The sequence below is a fragment of the Xenopus laevis genome, chromosome 8S (genome assembly GCF_017654675.1).
Source record: "Xenopus laevis strain J_2021 chromosome 8S, Xenopus_laevis_v10.1, whole genome shotgun sequence".
NCBI lineage: Eukaryota > Metazoa > Chordata > Amphibia > Anura > Pipidae > Xenopus > Xenopus laevis.
Window position 1 is genome coordinate 47422134 of NC_054386.1, and position 16191 is coordinate 47438324.

Consider the following 16191-nt stretch of genomic DNA (forward strand, 5'->3'; position numbering starts at 1 on the left):
CATTCCTTAATTTAACCAGTAACCTTTTGTGTGGCACTGTATCAAATGCTTTAGCAAAGTCTAAGTAAATCACATTCACTGCCATCCCAGAATCGAGGTCCCTACTCACCTTCTCATAAAAAGAAATTAAGTTAGTCTGGCAAGGCCTATTACGCATAAAACCATGCTGGCACAAACTTATAGTATTATGATTTGCTATGAAGTCCAGTATCTTATCCTTTATTAAATTTCTGTTTGGGGAAGCAGTAACTTTTAAGAGTTTACATGCAGGGGCACTGCGCCAATGAGGAGGGGGCAAAAATGCCTTAAAGGAGAAGGAAACCTAGTTGCCGCAAAAACTCTCCCCCCCCCGTGTTGCTTCCCCTCCCTCCTCCCCCCTGGCCTACCTGTCCCGCTAGGCAAATGCCCCTAACTTGTTACTTACCCTTCTGCGCAGGTCCAGTCTATGGAGTTCACCGACGCCATCTTCTTCCAAGCGATCTTCTTCCTGCTTTGACCGGCGCATGCGCAGTAGGAGCATTTCGCCCGTACTATCTACTGCGCATGCGCCAAAATTCACGAAGTGAAATCGGAAAACTTTGTGACTTTTGGCGCATGCGCAATAGATCCGTACCGGCAAAATGCTCCTACTGCGCATGCGCCAAAACACTGGTCAAAGCAGGAAGAAGACCGCTTGGGAGAAGATGGTGCCTGTGAACTCCGTGGACTGGACCTGCGCAGAAGGGTAAGTAACAAGTTAGGGGCATTTGCCTAGCGGGACAGGTAGGCCAGGGAGGGTCGGCAACACACGGGAGGGGGGGGGGTTTGCGCCGACTGGGTTTCCTTCTCCTTTAAGAGCAGAATTTCCAGTTTTCAAACCAGAAATTTGGCCTTTTTAGCGCAGAGTGTGCAATTACAGTGGCAGAAGCAAGCCTGACTTTGGACAATAAGCTGTGTATTTATGCTTTGCAGTGCAAGACCAAAATGATTGTGGAATATAACATACTTGCAAGAATTGCTTTATTCTGCCTTGTTCTTTGTCGGCTTTGGTTATCGGGTATCTCTATAATTCTGTTATTGTTCCCCTAGACTCCTGCTAGTATGCACAGTGATGGGTGGTGCACTTCCTTCTCTATGCTGATAGTGTTGATATCTGCAGATGCATTGGCAAGGAAAGCTCCCAATTGAAATGCATACTTTACTGAATCAATTAAAGTCCGGTTTTGTCTGTGTCTTGCTCAGGTGACAGCCCAGGATGTTCGGAAAGATAGCCCACTCCTCTTCAAGTTCCGTGCCAAGTTCTACCCTGAGGATGTGTCTGATGAACTGATCCAGGACATCACCCAGAGGCTTTTCTTCCTGCAAGTGAAGGAGGGAATCCTAAATGATGATATTTATTGCCCTCCAGAGACTGCAGTGCTGCTTGCATCATATGCCGTGCAGGCCAAGTATGGAGATTACAACAAAGAAGCACAGAAGCCAGACTATTTATCAGGGGATAAGCTTCTTCCACAGAGGTAAGTATGAAGTGATAAAGAAGAAAAAATAGCAGGGTGTGACGCAGGAGGAGGAGTCACTTTTAATCACCATTCAAAAGCTGCAGGATCTTTGTCATCATGCTGCATATGTCCCCTAATGTAGGCAAGATAAAACAAGTTGGTCCGACAAACCCACTACATCAAAATTAAAGAGTGTGTTTTAATTACCAGAGTAGGAATGCATTCCCAATTTAAGGGAAAATATACCTGCCTTTTTACATGAACTTATTCAAATGAGTGTAGGGGAGAAGAGAAATCCTTTCCCTGCTTTTCTGTCTGTGACATCATTCAGCCCAGTAACAGGCTGGAGAGCGACCTGATTGGCTGGACACCGCAGTGCATCCTGGGAGTAGAGGGTGTGCCAGACTGTGAAGCTGTGTGTGTAGGCCCTGCTGGATCTGTGTGTGTAGGCCGTGTGATTGTGTCTAACACGTGCTGTGGAGAAAGGATCAAAAGGGAGAAAAGTCCTGCAAGAGCTGCTGGATCTGTGAGGTCTGCAAGAGTGCAGAAAGAGTCTGTCTGACCCTGCCACGCTGCTAAAGCTTCAGAGGAGGAAAGTGCCATTGGTGAGAGTGATTCTGGAGAAGAGTTACTTGTGATTCCAGTGTGATCTGCCTCTGAGAGAAATCGCTGAGTAAATCCCTTGAAGAGAGGATTTGCCACAGTACTGAGCCTAACAGGAAGACAGGCCTTGTGTAATTTTGCCTGCTACATGGGAAGCTGCTATTTTCCAAGGGAAAAGGTACTCTGGGGAAAGGTAGCGCTACCAGGGGAATAAGAGCTCTGGGGAAAGGGACATTGCATTTTGAACTGTGTGCTTTTTAACCCTTCCAGACAAGTGGGACTGTGATACTATACGAACTGTGTTTGAACAGATAGTTAAAACCTAATTGGGATTTAGGTAGTGTCCCTTATATTCCCATACAGGCGTGACTTTTGTATTAGTTACTACTTTACAGTTTATATAAAGTTAAATATTGTTATCTGCAAAGTGTGTGTGTTTATTATTTCCTAGGGGATTCCTCTGAGGTAAGTTCCTCAGTGCTCCCTAGGTGGAGGCACTGCGCTGTGATTCCCAGTTCCCAGTACTTTTCGACTTGCAAAAGGGACTCAGGCCCCTGAATTGCCAAGGAAGCTATTATTTAAAGGGACAGTAACCAAATTAGCGTTACATGAGCTTAAGTAGAAAAGGTACATAAACACTATCTGAACTTCCAAAATTAATTATAAGTGTATTTTTGTTTTAAACAGACATCCATAATTCAACAAATTGAAAGGAAACCATGATAATCTATCTGTGATCATATGGACCTTAGGCTCACAGTGAAATGCAGCATCTGCCCACACTTTGTTCCCATTGTGAAATGATAAATTCTGGGATTTGAAGTGCCTCTAATTTCCATAGTGGGGGTGCACAGATTTTCTGTAAAGCAGCAGGACTTCAGGTCTCAGAATCCATTGCTTCATAATGGAACAAGTTGAGGAAGGGGTTGGATGACTCTAAGCCTAAGGAGGTTGGACAAATAGCAGGAGAATAATTTATTGCACCAAGTAATATTTCCTGTGCATGAGTTATTTGGTTTGTTTGCAGAAGTAATGAATCCTATACTATATATAATAATATATGTTATTGGGCAGATATTCGGTCCCTGAGACAAGTGGCTAAGTGATGGCAAGCTGAATATTATGTTTCAGCTGAGACTATTCTTTGTCTTTCAGAGTTTTGGAGCAGCATAAACTCACAAAAGACCAGTGGGAGGACAGAATCCATGTTTGGCATGAGGAGCACCGCGGAATGCTCAGGTAACTATCATTGGTGGTTTGCAGTGCTTCCAAATGTTCAACAATGGTCTAAGGATTGACATAGCAGGCAACAATGCAAGGCCTTAATGTAGAATTAAAAAGCTTGCATAAGGGGAAATACACAGGCCTTGATTGAGTGGTTTGGCTTTGGGTTCACTTTGCTTTCCAGTACCTCGAAAGAAGGTTCAAAATTTATGAATCAATCATAATATTTTTATGTTGAAAAGGTCAACAACCGGTGAATAGGTTCCCCCTCTTCCAATCAAAGGTCTGCAATTGACTATAAGCATTCACCCAAATCCAAGCAAAGCTTGGTCTGTTCCTCCATTGCCCATTAGCCATTTAGGCTCCACTTAAGCTCTCTATTCCCGCAGTTTAGGAATTTTTGTCTTGACCCATTACAAATGAAAAAATGACACAACTCCTTTTTTTTTTATGTCAATAGTAAATCGCAATCAGAATGTCTGCCTACATAGAGCTGATTGCTGGAGGTGCCATAGAGGCAATGTAAAGGAACATGCACTACACACAGAATACCATCCTTGACACAGACAGAGGAGGGTGCCCCTATACTGAATTGCAGGGCAACCGGAAATACTAAATTCTCATGGGGTCATTCTATAAAGTTCTGATTAGCTTTATGACTGGCATATACAGTGAGATAGGGTTAGTTTGCATTCAGCTGTTTCCTGTATTTGATGAGGGGCTACAAAGACTGAACAACAATTGATAATGATGGCCTCCCCATTTGGGCAACCATTGGGCAGAGTGTCACGGACTGATGTAGGGGAGTTTTTAAGAGAGACAGTTGGAGACTGGGGGCCCTTATAGCTATATGCTAGCCATATCAAAGGGTTACATTTAATGTCCTTCCTATTTTCGTGATCTTGGACTTATCAGAGGAACACTACTAAAAGAAATATGTTGGCATAGCTGCATTGATGTTTAAGGATATCAAACATGGAAGTGATTGGCTGTTGTAGTTAGAGCCAGACTGCGAAATAGTGCCTTGCACTTCATTCCCTCTGTCCTGTGTGTGTGCAGGGAGGATGCTATACTGGAATACCTGAAGATAGCACAGGACTTGGAGATGTATGGAGTGAACTACTTCAACATCAAAAATAAGAAAGGCTCGGAGCTTTGGCTTGGCGTGGATGCTCTCGGCCTGAACATCTATGAACAGAATGATCGGTAAGTAGCATCTCTCTGCTTTTTCGTGCATCAAAACTGCTGCTGAACCAAACCAGTTTCCTAATAGAACCAGAAAATTTGTCTGGCCAAGATCCAGTTTTGGCATATGGTTCTAAATTGCATAGGTGCAGTTGCCAAGACCAGCCAACTAGATTTTTACTTTCCAACTTGTAATAGACTGGCCTAGACTAACTGCTGATTGATTTCTCTTGACAACTGCAATTTTACTTTTCAGCACAAGTCAGTCCTGAAACTTACAAATCCAGAATTTGCTTGAGCATTCCTAAGGATATAACATGTTCTTCTGTGTCACTAGGTCAGCTCTTTCAGTGCTTGTAAATGGTGCCAATATGTCATTTTCATTTTCCGACTTTTTGCTTCTTGTTCCAAATGAGAGTACAATAAGTGTGATGTGTGTCCCTTTTGTATTCAGGTTAACACCAAAGATTGGCTTTCCATGGAGTGAGATTCGAAACATTTCTTTCAATGACAAGAAATTTGTAATCAAACCAATTGACAAGAAAGCTCCCGTAAGTCTGTGAATTTATCTCAAACTATGTCTTCTGTTTCTTGCTGCTATATCATGGGAAGGTAATTTTAAGAGCCAATAATCTGTAACTATAGCTACCTCTTAAGAGACCAAGCCTTTGAAAGCAGGGCCCCCATTTAAAATCTTGGGGTTCTGTACAAGTTATTTGTATGGGGTCATCCATTATTCTTATTATTATTATTATTAACATGGATTTGCATATCACAAACATGAACATCCATGAACAGAAGTGAGTAGTACTAACATGTTCTGGCCATGCCCCTTGTATGCACTATACAAAAGAATCAACTAACAGGTAGGTAGGTTTTGCTCTTCGCTCTTATAAAGGTCATTGTATTGGTGTTTAATAAAAACTTAACTGCAAAAGTTGTAAATTGCAAAAGTGCTTAGAAAAGCACACTGAGCAAATTTACATTCTTTTTTTAAGGTTTACTTATCCATTAATGTACTAAGTCAGTTCATTGGAGGTCAGTGCAATTTACCTTGGTGGTTTAAACCCGACACACACCTGCCTGTTCCTATCAAGCTGCTCAGCATTGTCATTGCTTGATACCTATGTGTTTATGTTATATGGATTGTCTTTGTTTCTATGCGGTTACATAAGTTTGTGCTACTTGGCTAGAGGCCACAATCCATTACTAGAGCTATAAAAGAAAGTCCGTAATGAGTAGCTAAACTGTTTGAGAGAAGAGCTGATGTATCCAGAGTTGGGGCCAGTTTACTTATACTAAAACCAGTAAGATATAGTAAAACCTGTGGCCAGAGCTGTATGACTTTTAGTAGTGTGCTCCATTAAATCTGTTGTTATTTGCCAGGACTTTGTGTTTTATGCTCCACGGTTACGGATCAACAAGAGGATATTGGCACTATGCATGGTGAACCATGAGCTGTACATGCGCCGCAGGAAACCAGATACCATTGAAGTGCAGCAAATGAAGGCTCAAGCACGTGAGGAGAAGCACCAGAAGCAGATGGAGAGGTTAGGGAGATCCCAACATTCCAGGGCATTTACAGTTAATCTTTGGACAGAGACAACTTTTTTCTAATTTTGGTTCTGTATATTACCACAATGACTTTTAAATGAAACAACTCAAATGCATTCGAACTGCAGACTTTCAACTTTAATTCAGTAGGTTGAACAAAAAGATTGCATAGAAATATGAGGAACTAAAGCCTTTTTTAACACAATCACTTCATTTCAGGGGCTCAAAAGTAATTAGACAAATTAAAAAACTAAAAATAAAATGTTCATTTCTAATACTTGTTTGAAAACCCTTTGCTGGCAATGACAACCTGAAGTCTTGAACTCTTGGACATCAGCAGATTCTGGGTTTCCTGCTTTTTAATGCGCTGCCAGGACTGCAGCAGCTTTCAGTTGCTGTTTGTTTATGGGCCTTTCTGTCTGAAGTTTAGTCTTCAACAAGTGAAATGCATGCTCAATTGGGTTCAGATCAGGTGACTGACTAGGCCATTCAAGAATATACCAATTCTTTGCTTTAATAAACTCCTGGGTTACTTTGGCTGTATGTTTTGGGTTATTGTCCATCAGTATTATGACTACATTAGCTGGATTTTAGCAGACAGTATGTCTCTGAACACCTCAGAATTCATTTGGCTGCTTCTGTCCTGTGTCACATCATCGATAAACACTAGTGTCCCAGTGCCACTGGCAGCCTTGCATGCCCAAGCCATCACACTGCCTCTGCCATGTTTTATAGAGATGTGGTATGCTTTGGAACATGAGCTGTTCCACTCCTCCTCCATACTTTTTTCTTGCCATCATTCTGGTAGAGGTTGATCTTAGTTTCATATGTCCAAAGAATATTTTTTCCAGAACTGTGCTGCCTTTTTAAAATGTTTTTTTTTTTAGCAAAGTCCAATCTATCTAGCCTTTCTATTCTTGATGCTTATGAGTGGCTTGCACCTTCCAGTGAACCCTCTGTATTTACTTTCATGCAGTCTTCTCTTTATGGTAGACTTTGATATCAATACGCCTACCTCCTGGAGAGTGGTGTTCACTTGTTTGGCTGTTGTGAAGGGGTTTCTCTTCACCATGGAAATGATTCTGAGATCATCCACCACTGTTGTCTTCCGTGGACGTCCAGGTCTTTTTGCGTTGCCGAGTTCACCAGTGCTTTCTTTCTCAGGATGTACTGTAGATTTTGCCACACCTAATATTGTAGCAATTTCTCAGATGTTTTTTTTCTGATTTGCAGTTTAAGGATGGCTTTTATGCATGGAGAGCTCCTTTGACCGCATGTTGTTTGTTCACCCCCCCCCCCTCAAATCAACTCCAGGGCTTTTATCTGCTTCATTGATAATAACATAAAGGAATTGCCCACACCTGCCCATGAAATAGACTTTGAGTCAATGATCCAATTACTTTTGAAGCTAGGAACAAGGCAGGATCTCGCACACCCAATAGATAACAACAATATGCCTGGTGCACAATGGTAGAGGTTCGGCAAGCCCCACAGCAGAGTACAGCAAATGAATTCCTATGGCACACAGGACTGTAAGAAATCTTCAAAATTTATTTCAAAGTGGAGTGCGATGCAACATTTCGGGGAGTAAAACCCCTTTGTCAAGCATACGTGATCCACATACAAAGTGCAAATAAATAGAGCAGTGCATTATTCAATTAGCGTGTCATAATTGATTGTTCAATCAGTGTAAGTTAGAAACACATCCAAAAAACTTTCTCGTAGATAGTTAAAATAATCCAATAAATAGTGTACAATACATAATATATCATAAAAATGCATACAATAGAAAAACTAATAACCACAGAAGTGTACTCAATAGAAGGAACAAAAATACAGTGAGTAGTCAGAAAAGATTATTCTATTAATATTTACTGTATCACAATGCAGCCATAAATGGTTAAATTAACACTTGCAAGGTATTATTCTAAATTAGATCTTACCCTATACAGGGATAACAAAGAGAAGCTGACCCTGCTTGCAATTTACGCTGCCATTTGTAGTGATTATCTGTAAAAGAAAAAAAGATATAATTTAAAAATTAACTAAACTGAACAAGTTTTTTTACAAAAAGCATGACATGTTAAAATTCTCATTAAGTCCCTTCGGATCACGAGTTTGAAGAAGCCAAATCCAAAAACATTCTCTTTGGAGAAGCAGCCTTTATATATCCTGTCCTTGCCTTGCGGTGACCTTTTCCAATATCTGCCATCTGACTTGTGACACTTGATGACCATGGGAGAAAAAATGTTTAGCCAGAAGTGTCTCTTTTTTTGTCTTGCCCTTCTCTTTGACTTCGCTATTACCATCTGCTTTAAAATTTCGTATAACCGATTTGTGCTCATTTAGGCAAATTTTTATTGGTCTAGTGGTTTGTCCTACATAGGACTTACCACAAGGGCATTTTATACAATATATGACATTCTGGCTGTCACATGTGGAAAAGCAGTTAACCTGGTGTTTAGTACCCAATGATGGGTGCATCACCGCATCACCAGCAATAATCCCATTACAATGACCACATTGCCTGCAGGGAAATGTACCTTTGATATTGGTAGTTAAATGTAAATCACCTCTTTTAGTGGTACGTGTTCTAATAAGATCCCCAATATTTTTTCCCCGTTGATACGAAAATATGGGGGGAAGGTTAAATATTTGTCCAAATTTAGGATCCGCTTGTAATACTCCCCAATATTTCAAGATGATTTTTTTACACTTAGCAGAATTCGTATCAAAGGTGGAAATAAATGGGATCCGTGTGTTAGCTGAATGTGTTTTTTTGTTCTTTTGTAAGGTATCCTGTCTAGAAATTGTGGCAACATTCTCTTTTATTGCTACAAGCTCCTTTCTGTTATAGCCTTTATCAACAAATTTCTTAATGATCTTAGAGGACTCCTGCTCAAACAATTCGTCATTAGACGTAATCCGTCTTACCCTAAGTAATTGACTTTTGGGGAGACCCTGAAATACACCTGGTGGATGTTGGCTAGATGGACGAACCAAATTATTTTTATCAGTTGGTTTAGTGTAAACTGATGTTACAAATCTGTTACCCTGCGGTGTAATGTTTACATCGAGGAAATGGAATTCCGTCGCGTGTGCCTCAACAGTAATGATATATTATGTATTGTACACTATTTATAGGATTATTTTAACTAGCTACGAGAAAGTTTTTTAGATGTGTTTCTAACTTAATCTAATTGGACAATTAATTATGACACGCTAATTGAATAATGCACTGCTCTATTTATTTGCACTTTGTATGTGGATCACGTATGCTTGACAAAGGGGTTTTACTCCCCGAAACATTGCATCGCACTCCGCTTTGAAATACATTTTGAAGATTTCTTACAGTCCTGTGTGCCGTTGGAATTCCTTTGCTGTACCCAATTACTTTTGAACCCCTATAAGCTTGACCACTCCATGTTTGCCTGTATTGAGTATAGGGGCAAATTTCTTTGATCCGTCTACTACAAGTTACAAAAATTAAAGCAAATACTGTTTGGATAATGTAGGTCACTGCATTGCTACAATTTGGCAACTGCCTGTTTTGGATGGGCACATATACCTTATTTGAGGTGCATTTTATCTTGCTGTATCTGGCACTTGATTACCCAGTAATTTTATTTGGCCTTGTGTCCCTCTCTCAGGGCTCTGCTGGAGAATGAGAAGAAGAAGAGAGAGTTGGCTGAGAAGGAAAAGGAAAAAATTGAGCTGGAGAAGGAAGAGCTGATGGAACGACTAAGGCAGATTGAAGATCAGACAAGGAAAGCGCAAGAAGGTAAGGAATCCAGTTGTAACATATTCCATCTGCCTTTTTAATGCACTGCATGCTCATGGCTGTATGTTGTATAAATTTATATCATACGCTGGGTACCCTCAACAGTCATTCATACTTACACCAGGGCTGTCCAGCTCCAGTCAGTAGGGTTACCAGATGACTTGAAAATGCAGCATCTCTAAATGCATTTTTTAGACATCTCCCTGAATTTTCAAATCATCTGGTAACCCTAACCTTGAGTCTCAACAACAGTTATGCTGATTTGGTCAAGTCAATTCTTCTCACCTTTCCAAGTTGACCTGGAATATTAATACATTTAAGTCTAATTTAAGTCTCAAAGTCTTTGAGTCTCAAGGCCTGGAGTTGGGACGCACTTCTATTTATACTCATCCCTAACTTTAGAACCCCTTGCACCCAAGGATGAAAATTACCAACATCTGGAATTCGTACAACCATTGGCTACCCCAGTAGATTTTATTGGCAGCACATAATGGTGTTGAGGTTTGTCTGGTAGTGTAGTTAGGGATGCGTCTGAGTATAGATACAAAGTCAAAGCTCATTAGTAAGTTGTGAGATCCCAGCCCATTAGGTAGGAGGTAACAGAGATGCAAAATATCAGTAGGCACTCCATCATGCCATGAACGGGTGTTGTAAATAGACCTATCATTAAGAGCTGTGTAGCACAAAACATGTAAAGCTCTTTGTAACTAATATGCTTTTTCTTTACAAATACATTTTCATTGGATCTGTGAGTTCTTGATGATATTTCTCCTATGTCTATGCCCAACTCTATAAACACAGTCCATATGGTGGGCGCACACCCTGAACTGTTCTGGTAAATGTTACAGTAGTGCTTGGATTCACAACCAAGCACCAAAAATATAAGCTTAGCACTCCCCTACTGTTGCAATTTATTATGCTAGTTCACAAACCCAACTCAAGGCATGTGATCTGATTGGTCCACCAAATTGGCCAAAGATTCCTGTTCGTGTGGTTTTCCTGCCTGGTCTGCCATAGGAGGCAAATTATTGCAGCCTAGAGATTCCCATACAAAGCATTTTTTCATTGACGTTTTTTTTTTTTTTCTTATATCAATTTGAAGCCAAGATGCCCTCATGGTTTAATCAAACAGAGCTTTGCAGATGTCTGATATTGTAGGTGGTATGTTCCATGCCAATACATTCTTAAGTCAACATAGTAGGTGTTGGGTGAAACAGTTCACATAAATATCATTACAAATGTATTGCTGTCTTTGTATCTATAGACTTTTATATATTTATATGAGTATGGTTATAACTCTCCTATTTAATGAGTACCGTGCTTGCTTGTTTTGTTTCTCTTCTTCACAGCCTGTGGTGTTCAGAGTTCTTTGAGCTTCTTATGTGGCATCACAAGGAACTGATACGGAAGGCACACACTGCAGTGCATTAATAACATTTACCTTTACCATGTTTCCCTCTTCAGCTTTGGAGGAACAGACCCGAAAGGCTCTGGAGCTGGAAGAAGAGAGAAGCCGGGCACAGGAGGAGGCAGAGAAGCTTGCAAGGGAGCGATTGGCTGCGGAGGAAGCAAAAGAAGCCCTACTGAAGCAATCTCAGGACCAGATGAAGAACCAGGAGCATCTGGTAAGTTTTGAATGCCGCTTGAATCATCACTGGCATTAATGTTTAACTGGAAGAGAAGGAAATCTCTAATTGTGTTATACATTTTGGGGGTCACAGAACAACCTCTGCTCTAGAAAGCATTCCTAATATTATTACTTGCTTAATACTGTTTTTCAGCCCAGCTAATACAAGTGAGGCAGGGTACAAACTGTAGTCCCACATGTCTGCTCTCCATTATATGTCACAGTTTGGATGGTTATGACTGTCTGCTGATATAGGCCATGGCTAAGCTGATATATTTTGTTTCACAGGCTGCTGAACTGTCTGAGCTGACTGCAACAATCAGCCACCTAGAAATTGCTCGACAGAAGAAGGAAGAGGAAGCCATGGCGTGGCAGCAAAAGGTAGTGGCTAGATCAGTGCTGTCCAATTGGCGGGCCCCCTTTCTGTGTCCCTTCATTAAAGTCTGGTTGCTTTGATTGCATACCTTTCAAAAGGTATCAAAACTGAGATCAACTGGCCCCTGCATTGTTCACACCTCAAATTCAGGCTGTAAAGTCCTGCATTGTTCTCACCTGCATTTTTCATATTTTTATGCCCCCTGTATTGTTCACACCCGTAGAGCCCCGTATTTGTTCACATGTATAAGAACCTGCATTGATCACACCTCAGACAGACAGTGCCCAAACTGTTTACATCTCAGACTGACTAAGAGCAACTCTGGCATTGTGTCACTGTGCATAGTCTCTTACCCTGCTCTACCTGTGACTGCTCTACCCTATCTGTGTGTGCCATACTGTGCCTGCCCTATGCTGTCTGTGCATGGCATATTTTGTTTGCTCTGCCTGTAATAGGTGAACCTGGTGGTGGGTTGTTAGCATTTGGAAATACTTGTTAGGGGGTCCCCAAGATGTTTAATTATATGCTGAGGGTTGCTGTGCTATCCACTGGGGAGGACAAAGCATATGTATTGAAGGGTATGTCTTAATATGACAAAAACTTGTTTTTATTATATACAAGTCATGAGTGAAATTCCTACAGTGAGCATCAACCATTTGTTTTGTTTTGGTGTGCTACCTCCATTAATATGGGTATCGTCTTGACATTTATTGTGATCACATGGATGTGGTTTGAAAAAGGGGGAGCGGTCAACACTGGTTTCCATTATCGACCCTTCACCTCGTAGGCCATAAAAATTTGGACCCTTGGTACCACAGAAGCTGGACAACACTGGGCTAGATAAACAGGTCTGCTGGCAGTGAGGCTTGATGATGGCTACATATATATTTATGTCAAGTGGAAAATGTGTTGTTTTAGATGTTATCAAGATATTACATTTCATTAAATTACAATTATACACCTATATTACAAGTCAGCTTCTGCGTGAAATGCATTTTGCCTTATAGTTTTAAATAGTTTTTTTTTATTGCTTTATAGGTGTTGTTCACCTTTAAATTAACTTTAAGTATGATGCAGAGAGTGATATTCTGAGGCAATTGGTCTTTATGTAATTTTTTTTTTTATTTAGCTTTTTGTTAAACAGCTCTCCAGTTTGAATTTCAGCAGCTTTCTGGTTGCTAGGGTCCAAATTAGCCTAGCAACCAAGCAGTGGTACGAATGTGAGATTAGAATATGAGTAAGAGTGGCCTGAAAATAAAGTTAAGTAATACAACTTAACAATAATAGAATTGAGCCTCATAGAGCAATAGTTTTTGGCTTGCAGGGTCAGTGACCCCCATTTAAAAAAGTTAAACGTAAAAGGCAAATAATTCAAAAACGATAAAAAAAAATGAAGACCAATTGAAAAGTTATGCTAAGAATAGACCATTCTATAACGCACTTCTATCTTAAAGGTGAACATAACTTTAAATAGTGCTCAACTCTGAGCAGTTTAATTTGAAAAATTAGTCCTGCCACCTCAGATTCTCCCTCCCAGTTTAATGTACTGCTCCTTATCTGTTCTGCTTAAACCATAGTTACAGGGTCCCGGGAGTAACGGAGTTTTTAAAGTGCACTGCCTTGCCGTAACAGGCAAATTTGGGGTTACTGGGCTATGACCCATTCTGCAAGTGGCATGAATGTTGTGTAACTGAATTTATAGTTGGCCTAAGGAGTCATTTGCATGTGTCTTCCAGGATTCCTTAAAGGAGAAGGAAAGCTCCAAGACAGTTTATTGCCAACAGATTAGCCACAATAGTGCAAGCTAGAACGCTATATTTATTCTGCAGAATGCAGAATAACTATAGCCTGTAGTAAATATACCTGAGTAAACCGCTCTAGACACTGTCTCAGTTTGTTTAGGTTAGAAGCTGCCATATAAGCTTGGTGTGACATCATTTTCTGCCTGAGTCTCTCCCTGCTCACTTACAGCTCTGAGCTCAGTTTACAGCAGGGATGGGAGGAGGGAGGGGGAGAGGAGCAAACTGAGCATGCTCAATCCCTGCCCTGGAGGTTTATGCTGAAAACAGGAAGTCTGATACAGACACCAATGTGTACACAATAAAAGGAAAGAAATGCTGTGTTTCTTTTGACAGAGAACTTAGAGCAGCATTACTTGAGGGTTTACTGGTGTATTTATATAGACCTTTCTGATAAAGCTTACTTAATTTTAGCCTTTCCTTCTCCTTTAAGTGAAGGTTAAAAAGAAGTTTTGATGTCTTTATGTGGAGTTCTGAACTGTTTTGCTAACTATTGACAGGCTCACAATGTGCAAGTTGATCTGGAGAAGACCCAGGACGAATTGAAACTGGTAATGACCACCCCTCATGTACCGGAGCCTGTGCATGCTGAGAACGACCACGACGATGAGCAGGACGAGAATAACGCAGAAGCCAGTGCAGAACTTAAATCCGAAGCAATGATCAAGGACCGAAGCGAAGAAGATCGCACCACAGAAGCAGAGAAGAATGAGAGAGTGCAGAAGCACCTGCTGGTATGTATTAGCCTATGGTAGCTGGACTGCCTAAATACTCCCCTCCAGTGGGGTTTTGCAGCCCACCCCCAGCATGAACAAAGTTTTTCATAGATCTCATTGAATGAACATATCAGTTTAATATCCATCCTGTGAGCATGTTATGAATTATATAATATATATGCAATAATGTGGCCCCCATAGAAAACCTATAAGGATTTTGGAAGTCATCTCTGAGTTCCATGACCATATAAAAGTACAAGGCTAAAGGTCATGCAACTAAAAGGTAACTTCTAATATCCTCATACTTTACGGGGTAGATCAATTTGACCACTTTTGGGAATCACTGTTTATTATCAGAGCTGCTTCCATCTGTAAGTGCTAATACTCTGTACCTTTTGCTTTGTGTGCAGCTATTAGGCTCTGAGCTCGCCAATGCCAGAGATGAAACCAAGAAAACCACCAATGACATCCTCCATGCTGAGAATGTGCGTGCAGGAAGGGACAAATACAAGACTCTCCGTCAGATCCGCCAGGGCAACACCAAGCAGCGTATAGATGAATTCGAATCCATGTAACATCCTATAACCTCCTCATCCATTCCACAGATCTGTGTCTTTCCTTTCCATGGCTCAGCTGGAACCGCCACTCAAATGAGTCGGGGTCTAATGCCATACAATCATAGGCAGTTAAGATGTGAACCAGTCTTTCTCTTTTGCAGGAAGGTATAAAATCCACTTTTTTTTTTTCTAAATAATCTGGGTTTGTTCTGTTCATATTCCACAGGGGGCTGTGGAAACGCTTCTGCAGTACAAGGGTCCAGAAAATGAACCTCCATGTGCCCATTTCCCTTTATTAAGACCAATCATTTTGTTAGGCTTTTTACATGCCATATTCTGCCATTCCAAAATCACAATATGAATTTGGATCTCTCCGCTGGGTTCCTGAAACCTTCCTGTTTGCACAATGTTTATTGCATAATAAATCAGTGGGTGACTTTCCACCACCCCTTCCCTTTCTGTTACTGGATCTGCAGCAGCAGAGCTTTTGGGGTTTTTCAGATGGCAGTTGCCATAACAAGAAAAAAAAAGCCCGATTTTTTTTTTTTTTGACATGCAAACAATTTTTACACTTTGAGACATAATTAAAAAAAAAGTAAGATATATATATATATATATATATATATATATATATATATATATATATATATATATATATATATATATACATATATACACTAATAGAGAAACTTCAAGATTTCCTAATAAACAGTATTCACATATGCAAAAGGTCTTTGACCTCATCAGAGCCTGAGTGCTAGTGAAAAATCACCTTTGATCTTGGTAAAGGTTTTTAACCCTTCGCTGCTGGACCGAGCATGAGTGCTTTTGTCTTGGTGGTTCAAGTTCTACGCTGCCAGCTCCTTTCTCCCTCTACAAAGTATTATTTATTCCTGTGATATCTAATATAATGATTTATTTTTTCTAGCTCTGCACAGTTTAGTAAATACTAGTACACGGAAGAGGCAAAGAGTTCTTATGGGAAGCAAAAAAACTGTACACTGTATTATAATTAAAAAAAGGTTATTTTGGGAACATAATAGTGTTCAAGCAAAAAAAAAATTTCAGTATTAAACTTCAGATTTCTAGTATTTTTTATTTGACATACTTTAACCTTTTCATTTCTGGTTATATGTTTCCCCCCTCCCCCATATGAAAGTGTTTTTTTTTATATATATATAATATATATATATATATATAATATAATATTTTATATATATATATATATATATATATATAATATAATATAATATAATATATATATATATATATATATATATATAGAGGATAT

At 40.1% G+C, this 16191-nt stretch overlaps 1 protein-coding gene across 2 annotated transcripts in view; it reads left to right on the plus strand.

The window, feature by feature from the left end:
- The window catches only part of msn.S (moesin S homeolog), a 67255-nt gene extending 51886 nt beyond the window's left edge, over positions 1 to 15369 (plus strand). For both annotated transcript variants that reach the window (XM_018232910.2, XM_041575066.1), the window contains exons 4-13: positions 1222 to 1496; positions 3237 to 3320; positions 4365 to 4511; positions 4945 to 5041; positions 5877 to 6040; positions 9695 to 9825; positions 11290 to 11450; positions 11741 to 11833; positions 14128 to 14361; positions 14754 to 15369. In XM_018232910.2, the coding sequence (XP_018088399.1) occupies positions 1222 to 1496; positions 3237 to 3320; positions 4365 to 4511; positions 4945 to 5041; positions 5877 to 6040; positions 9695 to 9825; positions 11290 to 11450; positions 11741 to 11833; positions 14128 to 14361; positions 14754 to 14918 (1551 nt within the window). In that variant the 3' untranslated portion in view covers positions 14919 to 15369. The remainder of the gene's footprint in view (positions 1 to 1221; positions 1497 to 3236; positions 3321 to 4364; positions 4512 to 4944; positions 5042 to 5876; positions 6041 to 9694; positions 9826 to 11289; positions 11451 to 11740; positions 11834 to 14127; positions 14362 to 14753) is intronic.
- Positions 15370 to 16191: the final 822 nt, after the last annotated feature.